At 52.9% G+C, this 15,922-nt stretch overlaps 1 protein-coding gene across 1 annotated transcript in view; it reads right to left on the minus strand.

Moving 5' to 3' along the window:
- Positions 1-324: 324 nt before the first annotated feature.
- Positions 325-15,922, minus strand: part of SLC2A1 (solute carrier family 2 member 1) — a 33,157-nt gene continuing 17,559 nt past the window's right edge. The window contains exons 3-10 of the mRNA XM_002750702.4: positions 5,547-5,707; positions 5,135-5,375; positions 4,368-4,530; positions 4,088-4,275; positions 3,718-3,822; positions 3,147-3,248; positions 1,776-1,979; positions 325-1,409 (exon numbers count right to left, since the gene is read on the minus strand). Coding sequence (XP_002750748.1) covers positions 1,209-1,409; positions 1,776-1,979; positions 3,147-3,248; positions 3,718-3,822; positions 4,088-4,275; positions 4,368-4,530; positions 5,135-5,375; positions 5,547-5,707 — 1,365 coding nt within the window. The 3' untranslated portion in view covers positions 325-1,208. The remainder of the gene's footprint in view (positions 1,410-1,775; positions 1,980-3,146; positions 3,249-3,717; positions 3,823-4,087; positions 4,276-4,367; positions 4,531-5,134; positions 5,376-5,546; positions 5,708-15,922) is intronic.

Below are 15,922 nucleotides of genomic sequence, written 5' to 3' on the forward strand. Positions count from 1 at the left end.
ATTAAAGGTACGGTATTTACTTCAGATTCAAAATAATGCATTTCAAGCCTGAGCATCACGGTTGACACAAAGCTTCCATTTTTTTGAACACCAACTATCAAATATTATGTGAAAGAAATGCCTTGAATGTCAAGATAAAGAATGTATATATTCTCTGGGTAACAGGGATCAAACAGATGGTTGAGCAGTAGAAGGCATTGATGAGAGGTAGGCGTAAGGGACTGGATCCTGAGTTAAAGTCTAGGCCACTGCAGTGGTTGCAACCCCACTTACTTCTGTCTCACTCTGATCCAAACCTCAATCCACAAGCATTTCAAAACCATGTCTCTAAAAACCAGCCATTTATATCTGTTTAGGTAAGTAACAGGAGTGCGGTGGTGTATTTACAAGTTGGCTTGTCCAGATATACTATAACTTAGTGTCTGTATTTAATATTGACAACCAAAAAATATATATAAATATCTTGCATCTATACACAGCAGGGCAGGAGTCTCTGTGTCTTCTTGAGCAGTGAGTTCGCAGGCTCCCACAGGCTCTCTTCTCATGGTGACAGTGTAGCCCTCAGTGCAAAGGAGACTAGAACCTGGCAGCCGAGACTGGCCCTTCCCTTCTCCTCCCTGCACTCCAGTGCTCCCAACTGGTCTCAGGTAAGTTAAGATTAATTTGAGTGGTTGGGCAGGAAGAGATGGGAATGGGCAAATCCTAATAGAGCCTGACCCCTAGGGTGGGGAGGTCCAGGCCAGCAGAAGCGGTGGCCATCGCCACCTCCAGGAATAGAAGCCTTGTAGTTCATAGTTCGATTAGTGTGTCCTTAGGACATCAGTCCAGCCCTACAGATTAGCTTGGTGAAGAAGGCAATTGTCTGGACAGGGCTTAGTCCTCACCCTCAGGCACAGAGCCATTCAGGGCGAAGCCTGGGATGTGGGTACAGAGACTCAGGCTGATATAAAAATAACAAAATCAGTAATAAAAAAATTATAAAACCTGTTGCATGTCTGAATAGGTTTGAGCAACAGTCTTGCTTTTGTTAAAATCCTGGAGCCGTTAAGTCCTGAATATTCTTCTGGACTTCATTGGTGGCTGGAGAAAGGAGCCCCAGGCCCGGCTCAGCTGAGATCTGTCAGTTTGGAAGTCTCATCCAGCTGCCTGTGCTCCCGAGAGATCCTTAGGGCTGCTGGAAAGAGGCCGGGCTGGTGGTTTGGGGTGCCTCACACTTGGGAATCAGCCCCCAGAGGATGGAACAGCTCTTCGGGTGTCTTGTCACTTTGGCTGTTTCCCCCCTGCCGGAAGCCGGAAGCAATCTCATCGAAGGTCCGGCCTTTAGTCTCAGGAACTTTGAAGTAGGTGAAGATGAAGAACAGAACCAGGAGCACAGTGAAGATGATGAAGACGTAGGGACCACACAGTTGCTGAAAGACACACAGACACACTTGGTTGGAGTCATGACCCTACATCCTGGCTGTAAGATAAGTTACTTTACCTTTGGGCCTTTAAGCTGAAAAGGGGAACATCCACCTACCCAGGGATGCTATCATTATTAAATGAGATCATGCTTGCACCTAGCATGTAATAGGCTCCAGGAACACCATTCAAAGCTGAGGGGAGAACCCTGGAGTTGAGGTCAGCATTCTTAGTCATGTAACCTGAGCTTCCTACTTGCAGTTCGTCCTCAGCGTGATTACTAATGAGAATGCTGGGAAAGCACTTTGCTCAGCACTGTGGGGTCATGTGTGCAGGTGAGATGTGGTGAGGATAGAGACAGTTGGGGTTCTCACCTCCACATACTGGAAGCACATGCCCACAATGAAATTTGAGGTCCAGTTGGAGAAGCCTGCAACAGCAATGGCAGCTGGACGAGGACCCTGGCTGAAGAGTTCAGCCACGATGAACCATGGGATGGGGCCGGGACCCACTTCAAAGAAGGCCACGAAGCCAAAAATGGCCACAATGCTCAGATAGGACATCCAGGGCAGCTGCTCCTGTTGAGGATGATGGAGAAGGGAAAAAGTTGGACTGGGTTGTGATGAGTCCTCAGGGGAAACAGAAGCTGCAGAGGCAACCCAGAGTAGAGCAATGGTGGAAGGCAGGAGGCCTGAGGCTGGTCCTGGATTTGTTGTGTGCCCCAGATATCCAGCATTGGGCCTCAGTTTCCTCATCTGAACAAAATGATTTAAGTCCTGCAGGGTGGTGGCATGTGTGAGTCTACCCCCTGGGAATGGTAATGTGGTGTGCATGTGGACAGTGCTAAGAGGCCCCGTGGTCCCCTGGCCATGCCTGCAGCACAGTCCACCTGTGGCAGGGTACAGAACAACATTCCCGGGGGTGGGTTGGACTCAGGGTCTAAGGCTTGTGAGGCACCCAGCTCAGGCTGGCACAAAGCACTAAGCGTGTGGTTCTGCATATAACCCTTCTCCTTGATTGAGGAGCCCAGAGTAGAAAAGTCATGGGCTTCAGTTCAGATCTCAGACCTGCTGCTTTCCACTTGGCTGCATGTCTGAGCTTTTGGCAACCACCAAACTTTCCAAGCCCAAGCTGAGCCATAAAATGGCAGCCATGGTGCTTTCCTTGCCCAGAGGCTGAATAAACGAGTGTATGAGTGCCAGGCACAGGGTTAGCGCAGCGGTCACAGTCACAGGACCAAGGTTGATTCCTGGCTTCATCCTTTATCTGACAAGTTACTAACCTCACGGGGACTTAGGCTTCCTTCCCCGTAAAATGGGAATAACTAAACTACAGCTCTAGTCGTGTGAACTGAGTGAGGCAAGGCATGTTTCTGCACCTCTGTGGAGAGGACAGCACTAATGCCCGGGTTCTGTGAAGATGAATTGAGGCTACAGATAATGACAGGAAAGGGTTAATATTAGGCAAGGCAATTCCTAAAGGAGATGAGAGTTTGGGGTCTGGGACCAGAGGTGCTGTGTTGAGACTCCATCAAGCAGGGAGAAGCAAGTTCAAGAGAGGATGTGCATGGTTTGGAAGGAGACAACTTCAGGAGCCAGAAGGTCGGACCCAAGCCCCGGGATACAGAGCCGGGGAGAACGCAGCCAGCACCTGGCCTGCAGGCTGGGGCTGAGACAGGCATTTTGGGATCTGAAGCCCAGGAGAACTCTCCCCCGCCCCTCACCCTCCAGAACCTGGAGACTCACCAGCAGTGCCAGCGCGATGGTCATGAGTATGGCACAACCCGCCATGCCAGCCAGGCCTATGAGGTGCAGGGTCCGCCGGCCTGCTCGCTCCACCACAAATAGCTGTGGGCACAGACAGTATCAGTGCCACCCCTGCCGGGTGCCCCTCTGAACCCACCCACCCAGAGGCTTGCCTCAAGAGCCAGGGAAGCCACAGGGCACTGCAAAGACCAGTGGGGAAGATGGTACTGTCTTCTCCCTGGGGCTTGGCCGGGGGGCCAGATGGGAATGAGGGGCAGAGAGCTGGCCCCAGAGCCCAACAGCAGTACAGTGAGTGAGAGGCAGCCCTAGAGAGCCAGACAACTGGGCACCCTGGCTGTGACCTTGGGTGAGCTGTTCGTCATTTCTCTTCTCTCAGCCTCTGCGTCAGCTATGCAGTGTGAGCAAATGAACCCCACAGGTAGTTGGGAATAAAATGAGGTGGCGTTTCATGGAGCATGTGACACACGCCTGGCGTCCAGTAAATGCTGCTATTCTGACATGAGGCCTGAGCGTGGGCCCTGGCTGCTGACGACAGTAGGCCAAGACTCACCGACACGACGGTGAAGGCCGTGTTGACGATGCCGGAGCCGATGGTGGCGTACACAGGCTGCTGCACTCCTGCCTTCTCAAAGATGCTTGTGGAGTAATAGAAGACCTGCCAGACAAGAGAAACTGTTGGGGCCTCCCTGGACATTGTGGGCCTTTTGCTGCCTCTGTAGTGGATGTGGGACCCAGGATGAGTAAAGAATGAAGGGGACAAATAGGCAGAGGGACACTGCACTGCAGTGACCTTATGGGCTTGGGTTCTAAAGGGAAGCTTCCCCTTCGACAGAGGCATGTACAATGTTTTAAGTTTGGGACTTGTTCACTGTGCACAAGTGCTTGGCTGGGGCACAGGAAGGGTAGGTGGCGGCACTCACAGCGTTGATGCCTGACAGCTGCTGGGACAGCTGCAGCACCACGGCGATGAGGATGGGCTGACGGTAGGCGGCCGAGCGGAACAGCTCCAGGATGGTGACCTTCTTCTCCCGCATCATCTGTCGACTCTCCTCCTTCATCTCCTGCAGGTCATGGGTCACGTCAGCCGTCCCGCGCAGCTTCTTCAGCACTGGGGGGACCGGAGGGAAGGTGGGGGTGGCTCAGAGTGGGAAGAAGGCCAGGGCTTAGGGAGCAGGGAGGAGGGCAGGGCCCTGCCCGTACCACTCTTGGCCCGGTTCTCCTCGTTGCGGTTGATGAGCAGGAAGCGGGGGCTCTCGGGGCAGAAGGGCAGCACAGTGCACTGCAGCAGGGCCGGGACGAAGATGATGCTCAGCAGCAGGGGCCACAGGTCCTCATTGCCCATGATGGAGTCCAGGCCAAACACCTGGGGGAAGCAGGGGCTGTTAGCGCCTCTGCCCTGACCCCTCTTCCCAGCCTGTCCTGCCAGAGTGGCCTTCCCTGCTTTGTGTCAGCTGCTGCTTCAGGGAAGGGCCCCAGTTCTGGCAGCTCTGCCACTAACATGAGGCTCGACCTCTCTGAACCTCAGTTTCCTCAAGGGTCATGTGGAGAAGTAGGACCTACCCCATAGTGTTGCTGGGAGGACAAATGATAAGGCCACAGATGTGTCCAGCACAGAGAATGGGGGCTGCTACTCTGCCACAGGAGTGTTCTGGGGACAGGAAAGGGGAAGTCTCCTGGAGGGAGGGTACAGCGTGCATAACAGGCCTGAGGCATGTTGGGGAAGGCGGGCCCTGTGGTTGCAGGCCCAGAGTGAGAAGAAGGGATGAGAAGGGTCAAGTCATCTTGCTTTTCCATTGGGAGGCCATGGTGCTGTGTTCTCTGGATGTGTGTACCACAGTGGTCCTTTGCAAGGGACTGTGGGAGCTGGTGGAAGAGAAACTCTGCCTTGCTGGCACAGACCCAGGAGCTACTGAAGCTGTGGGAGAAGGTGGGGCTGTGCCAGGCAGGTAGATCCTGCCCTAGCTTACCTGGGCGATGAGGATGCCAACAACGATGCCCAGCTGGTGCAGGGTGCCCAGGGCCCCACGAAGGGCTGTGGGTGACACTTCACCCACATACATGGGCACGAAGCCTGTGGTCAGTCCGCAGTACACGCCGATGATGAAGCGGCCCAGGATCAGCATCTCAAAGGACTTGCCCAGTTTCGAGAAGCCCATGAGCACGGCAGACACGAAGGCCAGCAGGTTCATCATCAGCATTGAATTCCGCCTGGGGGTGGGGTCACAGGTCAGGCCGATGCCCACATTCCTTGGCTCCCCAGGGCTACATCACAGGTAATACCCTGGAATAGGCAGGGAAGTCTTCCCCACCTCCCCACCTCAACTGCGACTCCCTGGGCAAGGACAGCATGGGCCCTCCAAGGACAGTGCCAGGACCTACCGGCCAAAGCGGTTAACGAAAAGGCCCACAGAGAAGGAGCCAATCATGCCCCCAACGGAGAAGATGGCCACTGAGAGGGACCAGAGCGTGGTGAGCGTGGTGGGCAGGATGCTCTCCCCATAGCGGTGGATCCATGTCTGGTTGTAGAACTCCTCGATCACCTACAGGGCAGATGCAGTCTGGGTGGGCGAGCCCTGGGCTTCTTTTTCCTTCCCCTTGCACCCCTCCCTAAGAGAGGGCCCAGGCTTGGCTCTGCCACAGACTTACTGCATGTTCTTGAGCCAAGTCCCTCTATTTTTGTGGGCCTCAGTTTCTCCAGGTGAGAAACAAGGGGTTGGGCTCTATCTCTGAGTTGTCCCACTTCTCTTCATGTGGTTTCCAGTGCCCTGTGGTTCCACAGGCTCAGCACGACTTGCTGGGATGATGGCAAGTGACCAATGGTGGAAGTTCAGGCATAGAATAGAGAAGTACAAGGCCGGGTGCAGTGGCTCACGCCTGTAATCCCAGCACTTTGGGAGGCCAAGGCAGGCAGATCACTGGAGGGCAGGAGTTCGAGACTAGTTTGACCAACATGGTGAAACCCTGTCTCTACTAAAAACAATAATAAAAAAAAAAATTAGCTGGGCATGGTGGCATGTGCCTGTAATCCCAGCTATGCGGGAGGCCGAGGCTGCAGTGAGCTGAGATCGCCCCACTGCACTCCAGCCTGGGCAAGAGAGTGAGAATCTATGTCTCAAAAAAAAAAAAAAAAAAAAAAAGAGAGGTGCAGAAGGAAAAGTGTATTCCCACTTGCCCCTTTTCTTTTCACCATGCCTCAAAGCACCAAGACCCCAGCTCCTGTCACCAGGCCCTCTCCCCAACCCTTTGCTGGGGAGGAACCAGAGCTTGACAGACAGGTTCTGCCATCCAGAAAGTACAGACTCTGTGACCGCACTGAGGGCCTGGTGTGACAAACACACACATGTCACCCTTCAGCTGTGCTTGAAAGACTCACATTGTGGCTTTCTGTTCCCCAGGCCCAGCTCCTCATGTCTGGCCTGCGAGCATCCCCTTGAAGGACCCATGGCCTCCTCCCCTCTCCCAAGGCCCCAGCTAGGAGGTATGGGGAAAGGCTCCACACAAGGAAGCAGTTCCAGGAACTGGAGACACCTGTCCTAGGACAGGCCTGTCCACCAGCCCTGCCCCCATCCTGGCCAGCTCCCAGGGATGTGGCAGGCAGGCAGCACCGGTTCTGCCTGGGCACACTCACCATACTCTCAGTGCCATGGGACTGGCCAGACCCACCCAGCCACATGTGTAGCCAAGTGCAGGCCTAGCTACCCAGAAACGGCTTCTTGTGCACATATACCATCACAGACACATACTTGCACTCACGGAATCTGAATATTCATGCTTCAGCCGGTCACAAACTCACATGCCCCTCATCCCTTACCACTTACAGCTCAAACTCAATTCCATGTGAACCCAACCCATCCCAACACCCCTCCCCAGGTGCATGCCACAGGTTCACGCACACACACTGCTATGCAGCCTCTGCAAACTCCATCATCACTGCTGTTGGTTCTCCCTACCCCTTCCAACCCACTGAGGTCTAACAGAAGAGGAACGTGTGGGCGGGCATACTTGCCAAATCAGGGCTTGCAGTCCCAGAAATGCCCACCATATATGCTGGGCCTGCCTCCTGGTGCCTTCCTTCCCATTGCTGTGGGTCCTCAGCCTCTTGTTCTCTTTGTCCCTGCCCTGTCACAACCTGTCCCAAGTCTGGAGGCCAGACTCCAAGAGGCTAGGATAGTTGGTAGACAGCAGAGGCAAGCCCTAGATCTACTTGTCTGTTCCAAGGATGCCAGGCAGGACAGTGAACAGAAACTTGAACTCCGAATCTGGCCACAACTAAATTCAGGTCCTAGCTCCATCCCTCCCTTATTTCCAGTGTGACCATGAGCAAGTTATTTCATCTCTGAGTTTCCATGGCCCCATTTCTAAAGTGCATACATTACCGGTAGCTACTTCTCAGTGCTGCAGGGAATCAGTGAAACAGGGCTCTCCAAGGCTTGGTATTATCATCCCTAAAATCACCCCACTGCACACTGGTCTACTCAAGCCTTCAACACGCAACTCAAAATCGAGACTCTTGCCAGGTATCAATCCAGTCTCCCTGCCTTACCACACCTGCACTCTACACACCATTTCCCACCCCTCCATGCCTTTGAGATGCTACTACTCCTGCCTGGAAGGTACACCTGGCCTTACTGCTGCAACCTTTCGAGATCCAGGTTCCCTGACTCCAGGAGTTTGTCTTCCCTGAGGAAGCTCCTGAGATGCGAGCAAGCTTGATTCACACCATGGTCTGTCCCAGAGCCAGTGCCAGGGATGCCTGGTGAGTAAATGGAAGACTCAGTGAATCAAAGGTGTTAGGCTCTCCTCCTAGAACCCCTTGATTCTGCTGGGGGCAGACAGAAGGCAGATTTTGATAAAAAAAACAGAGCAACAAAACACAAAGTATTCTTCAAGGGACAAAACTAACCCCAGAGGAGGACTGGCCAGGAATGGTAATGCCTCATTTATCAGGCTCCGCTTAGAACAGGCTGTTCTGGATGAGGGTGGTTGAGGGAACTGTCCAGATAAATGGCGCTTGCCCTTCTCAGGGTCCAACCTTTCCTGGCCCATTATGGAGTGAAAATTTGAAGAGATTTCCCTTTGCTCTCCTGAGCAACAAGATCTACAAGCAGGGCTGCAGGGCAATGGTGTCTGCCCTCGGGGCTCTCTGCAGGGGCAAGGAGAGGTGTTGTCCCTGTGCAGACTGGCTTCAGATGGCTAAATTTCTGCATTCCGTAGTTCTAAGGTCTTCCCCAAGCCCTCTGTGGTTCACAGCCTTGCCTTGTACACTCTCCACACCCCTTTTGAAATTTGCAAGAAGTCAGCAAATGGAATTTGAATTGTATACAGGGTAAATAGATGCTGAATAAGTAAGGCCTGAAACTACCTAAATAAATAAGCTTGAAGATCTCAGGTCTTTAACTCTGCTTGAGATGTAAGAGGGCTGTGTATAAATGAGATGTGACAGAGCTCCACCCTGAGTTACATCTCCTGCCTGTGGTCACAAGGGATCCAACCTTGTCCAGGGCTGGCTCCTGGATGCTACCTAGCTGCTCAGCTACTCAGATCACTTTACAGGGTGGAGGAAGGGTGAGCAGCCAGCTCCCTGCATGTTAACCTGGACCCAGATGCATCCCTCCAGCTCGCAGCAGCACTTCCTGGCCAAGCTGGGGCTGGGGAGTGGGTTTCTGCCTCTTGATGCCTGAGATTTCTGGGAGGAAGCCACACCTGGCTTTCCATTCCTATTGCTTGTTCTGGTACTCTGTGTCCTCTCCTCCCTGGGGTTCCACGCTGACTCTTGGCCCAGGAAGGGCAGGGGTTGCTGGAGAATGAGAAGAATCCTACATGAGGAAAAGCTCTGGAGTCACATCTTCCACCCAGTCGCTTCTTCAGCATCCTCCCTATAAATGTCTTGCTGTACCTCAGAAAAGAAGAGTCTACTTATTATGCCCTGACAGGATCTCACAGGCCCAATCCCATTGGCTCCCAGCAGCCTCCGCAACCCTGAGTCATGCGTGAGGTGAGACGTGGCACGTGCCTGTTCAGCACACTCCCACCTCACATGCCCATCCCAAGCTTAGGAGTTAAACCTTTGATGCTGCAACCACCTCACACCCGCCAATCACCAGGTCTTCTCGAGTGTGCCCTCCTTCTCCATCTGTGCAGCCTGCCCTAAGTCTCATCTGGATTCTGCTCCTGACTCTTCCTATCCACCAAAGCCAAACCCCATTTCCCATAGCGAACCACCCCTCAGAAGGCAGTCGGAGTCCCACACACCAAATGCACCAAGCTCGGCCATCCACCAGCTTCTCTGCTCCCTGCCCAGCCCATTCACAATCTCTTCACCCAGCTGTGGGGTCTGGGTGGGGGCATGTGCGCTGAGGAGGGACGGATGGTTCTGATCAGTTCCTGGGCAGACTGCCATGGCATTGGCCAGCCTAGAGCTGAGAGGCTACTAGAGATCTCTGTCCAGGTCTCTCACTGAGCCTAGAGGACACTAACCATGGAGACCACCCTGGAGAAAGAAGCAGGTTGGCTCTGGGCAGCTGAGATCCTTTGGACAAGATAGCTTCTGGTACACAAAGCTCTTCCTCACCCAGAAGCTCTCCAGGCGTGAGGGGAAGCCTTCACAAGCCTCAGGACACATTGGGAATCCCCACACCACCTCCTGCCAGTCTGGGCAACTGTGGGTGAGGCCACACGTCTGCCCATCTCCCCGGGAACTTCTTACTTCCTCTTTATAGAGGGGCATGAGCCAGCGAACACCGTGTGGCACATGGGTAAGCTGTTACTGTTGTCACTGTTGCTCTCTCAAGAAGAGAAGTCACCACCTTCAGAGAAACCTTAAGGACAGGGTTTTCCATTTTGAAATTGCCGGAAAACATTACCCTGAGGATGTAAGAGTAAGGAGGAAGCTGAAAGAACTAGGGGCCTGCCTCAGGGAGTAAAGCTTGTCTTCAGACCCTGCCTGGTTGCTCCTGGCAGAAGAACCCAGCAGGTCTGTAGCCCCAGAGGGCAGAGGCCCCAGGGCCAGACTCCAGCTCAGGAGAAGGAAGAGGTTTCTAGACTTCAGGGGATTAGGTTGGCCACCTTGCAGGTGGCAAGTTCCCTGTAAGTAGGGAGCATGCTACTTACACGGTGCTCCAGAACCAGACTGGCAAACATTTCATGTAAAAGGCTAGCTAGAATCCATCAGGTAGGGTCTGTGAGCCACATATGGCCTCTGTCACTCATTCTTTTTTTCTCAACCTTGTAAAAATGTAAAAACCATTGTTAGCTCTTGGGCTGTACAAAAACAGGCTGCTGGCTGGATGTGGCCCTCCTGCCGACCCTTGATCTAGGATTCTACACTAATGCCAGGGGCGGTATGCATTTTGGAACCTCTGGCTGGGCTCACCATCCTTTCCGCTAGACATTCCTCTACCCCAGAAGGACTGGGTCAGCTAGGTCATTCCCAGTAGGAATCCCTGGGCCAGGTTCAAGCTTCTTCTCAACCCTCTCTCTGCTCTCCTGGATGCTATTATGGGAAAGAAGGGGTTAAACTGCCAGCCAAGCTTCCAGTGCCAGTTAGAAAGAGGAAAGGGTCAGCTTCTCCAGCTTAGCCTCTCAGCCTGGCCTTCACCCCTCAGCTTAGCCCCTCACCCCTGATCCCTGCCTGCCCGTCTTCCAGCTGGGGCTGGCCCTGCCCTGCCCCGCCCCCAAGCTCTCAGCCCAGGGCCTTATCTCCATAGCAACTCTCAGCCACACCCCAGGGTCAGCTGGGAGATTGGAGCCAGATGTTCCAGGTGGGGCTGGACAGATAACCCTGACCACTGAGTCCCTTGGGGCCTCTCTTTGGGGTCTGGGGAAGAGGCCCAGTTTGGAGCTAGAGCTGGGCCCCAACCCACCACCCCCCAGAGGGTTGGACCACCCAGGCTGCTTCTCCAGAATGGCCCTGACATGACCAGCCTCCAAACCAAGGCCAGGCCAGGCCTCCTGGCAGACAGAGGAATAATCCCACTGCGGCAGCCACACCCGAAGCCTTTCTCAGTCCTTGCAATGAAGTGTCTCCTCTACCCCAACTATGACTCACGATGCATACATGGTGACTGCCCCATATGACCTAGACACCTCACACCTTTGTTTGGGCTTAATCACCTTTCAGAGCATGCGCAGATACTTCTCTGGAAAGCCTTCCTCCTGAGAACTACCCCTCCTTCTCCAATGCAACTGGTTCTCAAACAGAGGCAGTTCTGGCACCCCACAGGACATCTGCCAATGCCCAGAGACATTTTTGGTTGTCACACTGGCTACTGGCATCTAGAGGGTAGAAGCCAAGGATGGTGATAAACATCCGACAGGCCCCTGCAGCACCAGCAGAAACATCACAGTGCAAGGCTGAGAAATCCTGCTCTAAGGGTGAAGCACCTTCTCCCGCCCCCTTCCCTGCTCCCACTGTGCCTGTTCACATTTCCATCATTGCCTTTAGACGGCTAACTGTAAGGTACTGTGTGCTCCTCTGCGGTAAACCTCAGCACGAAGATGGTCTGATGCATCCGTGTCGCTGCTGCCAGCATGGCGCTGGAGATGGCGAGTGGACACTAAATGACCAACAAGCCATAAATCTAACTGAAGTGCTTGAGGGGTGATGTGATATGACAGGGTGTGATGGTGTAAGAGATTGTGCAACTGTGTGTGGGAAACTTGAGATACTGATACATGACTGAGCTTGACTCAGCTCTGAAGTGAGAGCACACATGGCCAGCTGGGGTGGCAGCTGTAGGTGAGTGAAAGGGTGTTTAGGGATCCATCTGGGACTGTGCCCGTCTTCCACAATGGTCGAGGGCCAGACTCCCTGGACTTAGATTGCAGCCCTGCCACTTACTAGCTGTGTCCTTGCTTTCATTGCTTAACATCCCTGTGCCCTAGTTTCTTATAAAACAAGGATTATGGTGTCTGCCTAATGGGGTTATTTGAGGAACAACTGAATTACTATTTTTAGAGTATGTATAACAATGTCTGGCAAGCAGTAAGTAAGCAGTAAGAGTTTATGGTAGTGGTGATGGGTGAAGGGGAGAGGGGACCCAGAACTCTTTGGACCTAGGAGAGATAAGGAGAGGCTACCTGGAACACATCGCCCAGCCCAGCCTGGCAGGACAGAGGGCTTGGGTAGGGAGGCGGGTGTTGCCTCCAGCTCTTTCACTCACCAAGCTGGGTCATCTTGGGCAGACCTCACCTCTTCTGCAGACCAGGTTCCTCCTTTGTCAAACAAGGAGCGTTGTTTGTCAAACAATGAGGCCCTTTCGGGCCTAAACTCTCTGGATTCTGCGGATGCCTTATTCTCAGACATCCCTGACACTGTCCCTTGGGCCAGGACCTCATGCTGTCTCAGTGGCCTCAGTCGTCCTCTACTGGCAGCTCCATCATTTGGGGAAGGGAGGGGCAGTGCTCAGATCAGACCAATATGACGGTCAGGATTCCCTGGTTCATTTAGCTGCTCTGCTCCCTCTGTGGCTGGGCTGGGCCTCTTCCTCCTCTGTCCTCCTCCAGGAGGGGAAGCATGGCAGAAATGTCCTGTCATCACTCACAGAGGGCAGGGGCAGTGCGCAGGGTGTAGGAGGCACAAGGCTTGGGAGCCCAGCTCTAGTTCAGCCTCCTACTCTCCAGATACCTCATCTGGCTTTGATTCCCTCATCTAGAAGAGGGGAAGATAATGTCAGCCCTGCCTGCCTTGTGGAGTTGAATTGCTGTCAGGCAGTAATTTATGGGGAGGCGCTTTGTAAATATATAAGATAATATGATTAATTAACCACTTCTAGGAAAAAGCCCTTTGGGGCTTGTTTTATAGAAGAAACAAGCTTCTGGTAATTAACAGAAGAACTGGTATCCTCACAATTTGTGGGGGAAAGTCTCTTCTCAAGAGCAGACAAACCATGGTCAACTCGATGCCATTTCCTAAGAGAGGTTCTTCCAAACAGACAAGGTAAGTCGGTGTGCCCAGTGCAGGCAGCTAGCGATTCCGAATCAGCAGATCATTTCACACCCCTGCACCTCTGCAGAAGCAGAAGCCAACCCGATCCCACTGCCCAGATACCTGCCCCACCTGCCCCTCCTGCCCCGTGAGGTCAAGTCACCCTTCAAGGTCGGGCGTGGCTGCCAAGTCCTCCGTGAAGCCCTTTGTTTTTGGCTCCCCTGTAACCCCCACCCCAGCATTTGTTCCTCCCTGTTTGCTCTCACAGCACTTGAAGCCCTCTGTTAGTTATACTCTTTCTCCAAGGGTCTCTCCCACTGCTGTGGAGACTGGGCCCAGCTCACACTGTGTCTCAGGCAGCTCCCTGAGGGCCAGCATGTGCCTGCTGTGTTCACAGCTTAATTCTACCTCCTCACTGTCTAGGACAGCATCTGGCACAGCATGGATGCTCAGGAAGTCCTGGAGGAATGAAAGAGTTGGCAGGATGGGATCTCTGCCGCCCTAGGGCAGGCCTTCAGCCCTACCCAGGCACACAGTCACTTTGCCCTGTTACCACACGTGGGTTCTGAGCCTCATTTTCATTTCTTCCTCTTGGGTCCTTCTATCTTCTCTTCACATGTTACATTTATCACTTCTAATCTGCTCCTGGTTGGAAAAACTACAGCCAGCCTGTGAGAAGTGTTTGTAAAGTGCAAAAGTCAACAGACTGAGTGTCTGGGTCCTTGCCCAAGAAACACCGCTAGATTTCAGCGTTCTCAGTTTTGGCCACTCGCATCTCCAGCTTCCGTCTGCTGTCTGAAGTAAAGTGACCTTTGGACAGGTGCCCAGATATGGTCCTATGAATGCAGTTTACAGCCTCACCTGGGTCCTTTGTGCTGCTGAGTGGCCCTGTGCTGAGGTCAGAGGTTCCACCCGTCTTCCATTATAACCTCTTGCCTAATCTAATTTCTGATTAGATGGGAGGCCCCAGGGATCACAGAAGTTCATCTCAGGTTTCTCTATATCTTCAGAAATCTGTCAGTCCCTGGCTGGGCGTGGTGACTCACACCTGTAATCCCAGCACTTTGGGAGGCTAAGCCAGGTAGATCACCTGAGGTCAGGAGTTTGAGACCAGCCTCACTAACATGGTGAAACCACATCTCTACTAAAAATACAAAAATTAGCCAGGTGTGGTGGTATGCACCTGTAAGCCCAGCTACAGGGGAGGCCAAGGCAGGAGAATCACTTGGACCCAGGAAGCAGAGGTTCGAGTGATCCTCAGTGAGCTGAGATCGTGCCACTGCACTCCAGCCTGGGCAACAGACTGAAACTCCATCTCCAAAAAAAAAAAAAAAAAAAAAAAAAAGTCTCTCAGTCCCTCCTGGCCCCTCCCTCCTGTCCAACACCACCTTCCTCCTGGAAGACCTCCACCCTCACTTCCCTATCTTCACCCTCTCCTCTGCTGATTCCTTCCAATATGTTTAAAAATAGCCTTCATTATTGGAAGGCAGGTGGATCAGGAGATCAGGAGTTCAAGACCAGCCTGGCCAACATGGTGAAACCCTGTCACTACTGGAAGTACAAAAATTCGCTCGGCGGGGTGGCAGGTGCCTGTAATTGCAGCTACTTGGCTGAGGCAGGAGAACTGCAGAATTGCAGTCAGCTGAGATTGCACCACTGCACTCTAGCCTGGGTGATGGAGTGAGACTCTGTCTCAAAAAAAAAAAAAAAAAAAAAATAGCCCTCAGTAAAAAAAAATCCTAGCCATATCATCCTTCCAAAGCTCCCACCTCTTTTCTCCCTCTCCCACCAACTCTTTTGGAAGAGCTGTCTCCACCCTTTCCCATCTGCCTCTCACTCTTCACCCAACTGCAGTGAGGCTTCAACCCATGCTCTGCCACCCAGTCAGCCCAAGTGGCCACAAGGCCACCGTTGCCTCTTCTGCATTCAACATTGTGAAGAGGCTTGCCCAGTTCAACCCCTGGGGCACCTGATGGCATCCCTTCACTGCATTCAGCCACTATCCACCAGTGTCTACTACTATGACAGGCAATGTTCTAGGCACTAAGGACACCGCTGTAGACAAACCAGAAAGACTCTGGCCCTTTGACAGCTTACATTCTACCTCTGTTTCGGGAGGATCTCCTCTCCTGGTTTTAGAGATAACAGCTCTCGTTCCTCTACTTAGGGTCCTCTTCTAGCAATGGGTTGTTCTCTGGGACCTTGATCTTTTTCTTTTTTCTTTTTTCGAGATGGAGTTTCGCTCTTGTTACTCAGGCTGGAGTGCGATGGCACGATCTTGGCTCACCGCGACCTCCGCCTCCTGGGTTCAGGCAATTCTCCTGCCTCAGCCTCCTGAGTAGCTGGGATTACAGGCACGCGCCACCGTGCCCAGCTAATTTTTTGTATTTTTAGTAGAGACGGTGTTTCACCATGTTGACCAGGATGGTCTCGATCTCTTGACCTCGTGATCCACCCGCCTCGGCCTCCCAAAGTGCTGGGATTACAGGCGTGAGCCACTGCACCCGGCCTTATTTTTTATTTTTATGTATTTAACTATAAAATTGAGATGGGGTCTTGCTGTGTTGCTCAGGCTGGTCTCGAACTCCTGGGTTCAAATGATCCGCTCACCTCAGCCTCCCAAAGTGTTGGGATTACAGCCACCGTGCCCGGCTTTAATCTTCATTTCTCTTTTTATTCCAGTTTCTCTAGAAGATCTTCTTCCAGTGTGTGGGTATCGGTGACTAACTCTCAACTTTTCTCCACTTTAGGTCTCTGAGACAGACCCTACATGCAGGTGCCTCCTGCACGTCTCCAGCTGTGTCACCCATTCCATTCCTGCACATCCCAT

The sequence above is a fragment of the Callithrix jacchus genome, chromosome 7 (assembly GCF_049354715.1).
Source record: "Callithrix jacchus isolate 240 chromosome 7, calJac240_pri, whole genome shotgun sequence".
In the NCBI taxonomy this organism is placed as follows: Eukaryota; Metazoa; Chordata; class Mammalia; order Primates; family Cebidae; genus Callithrix; species Callithrix jacchus.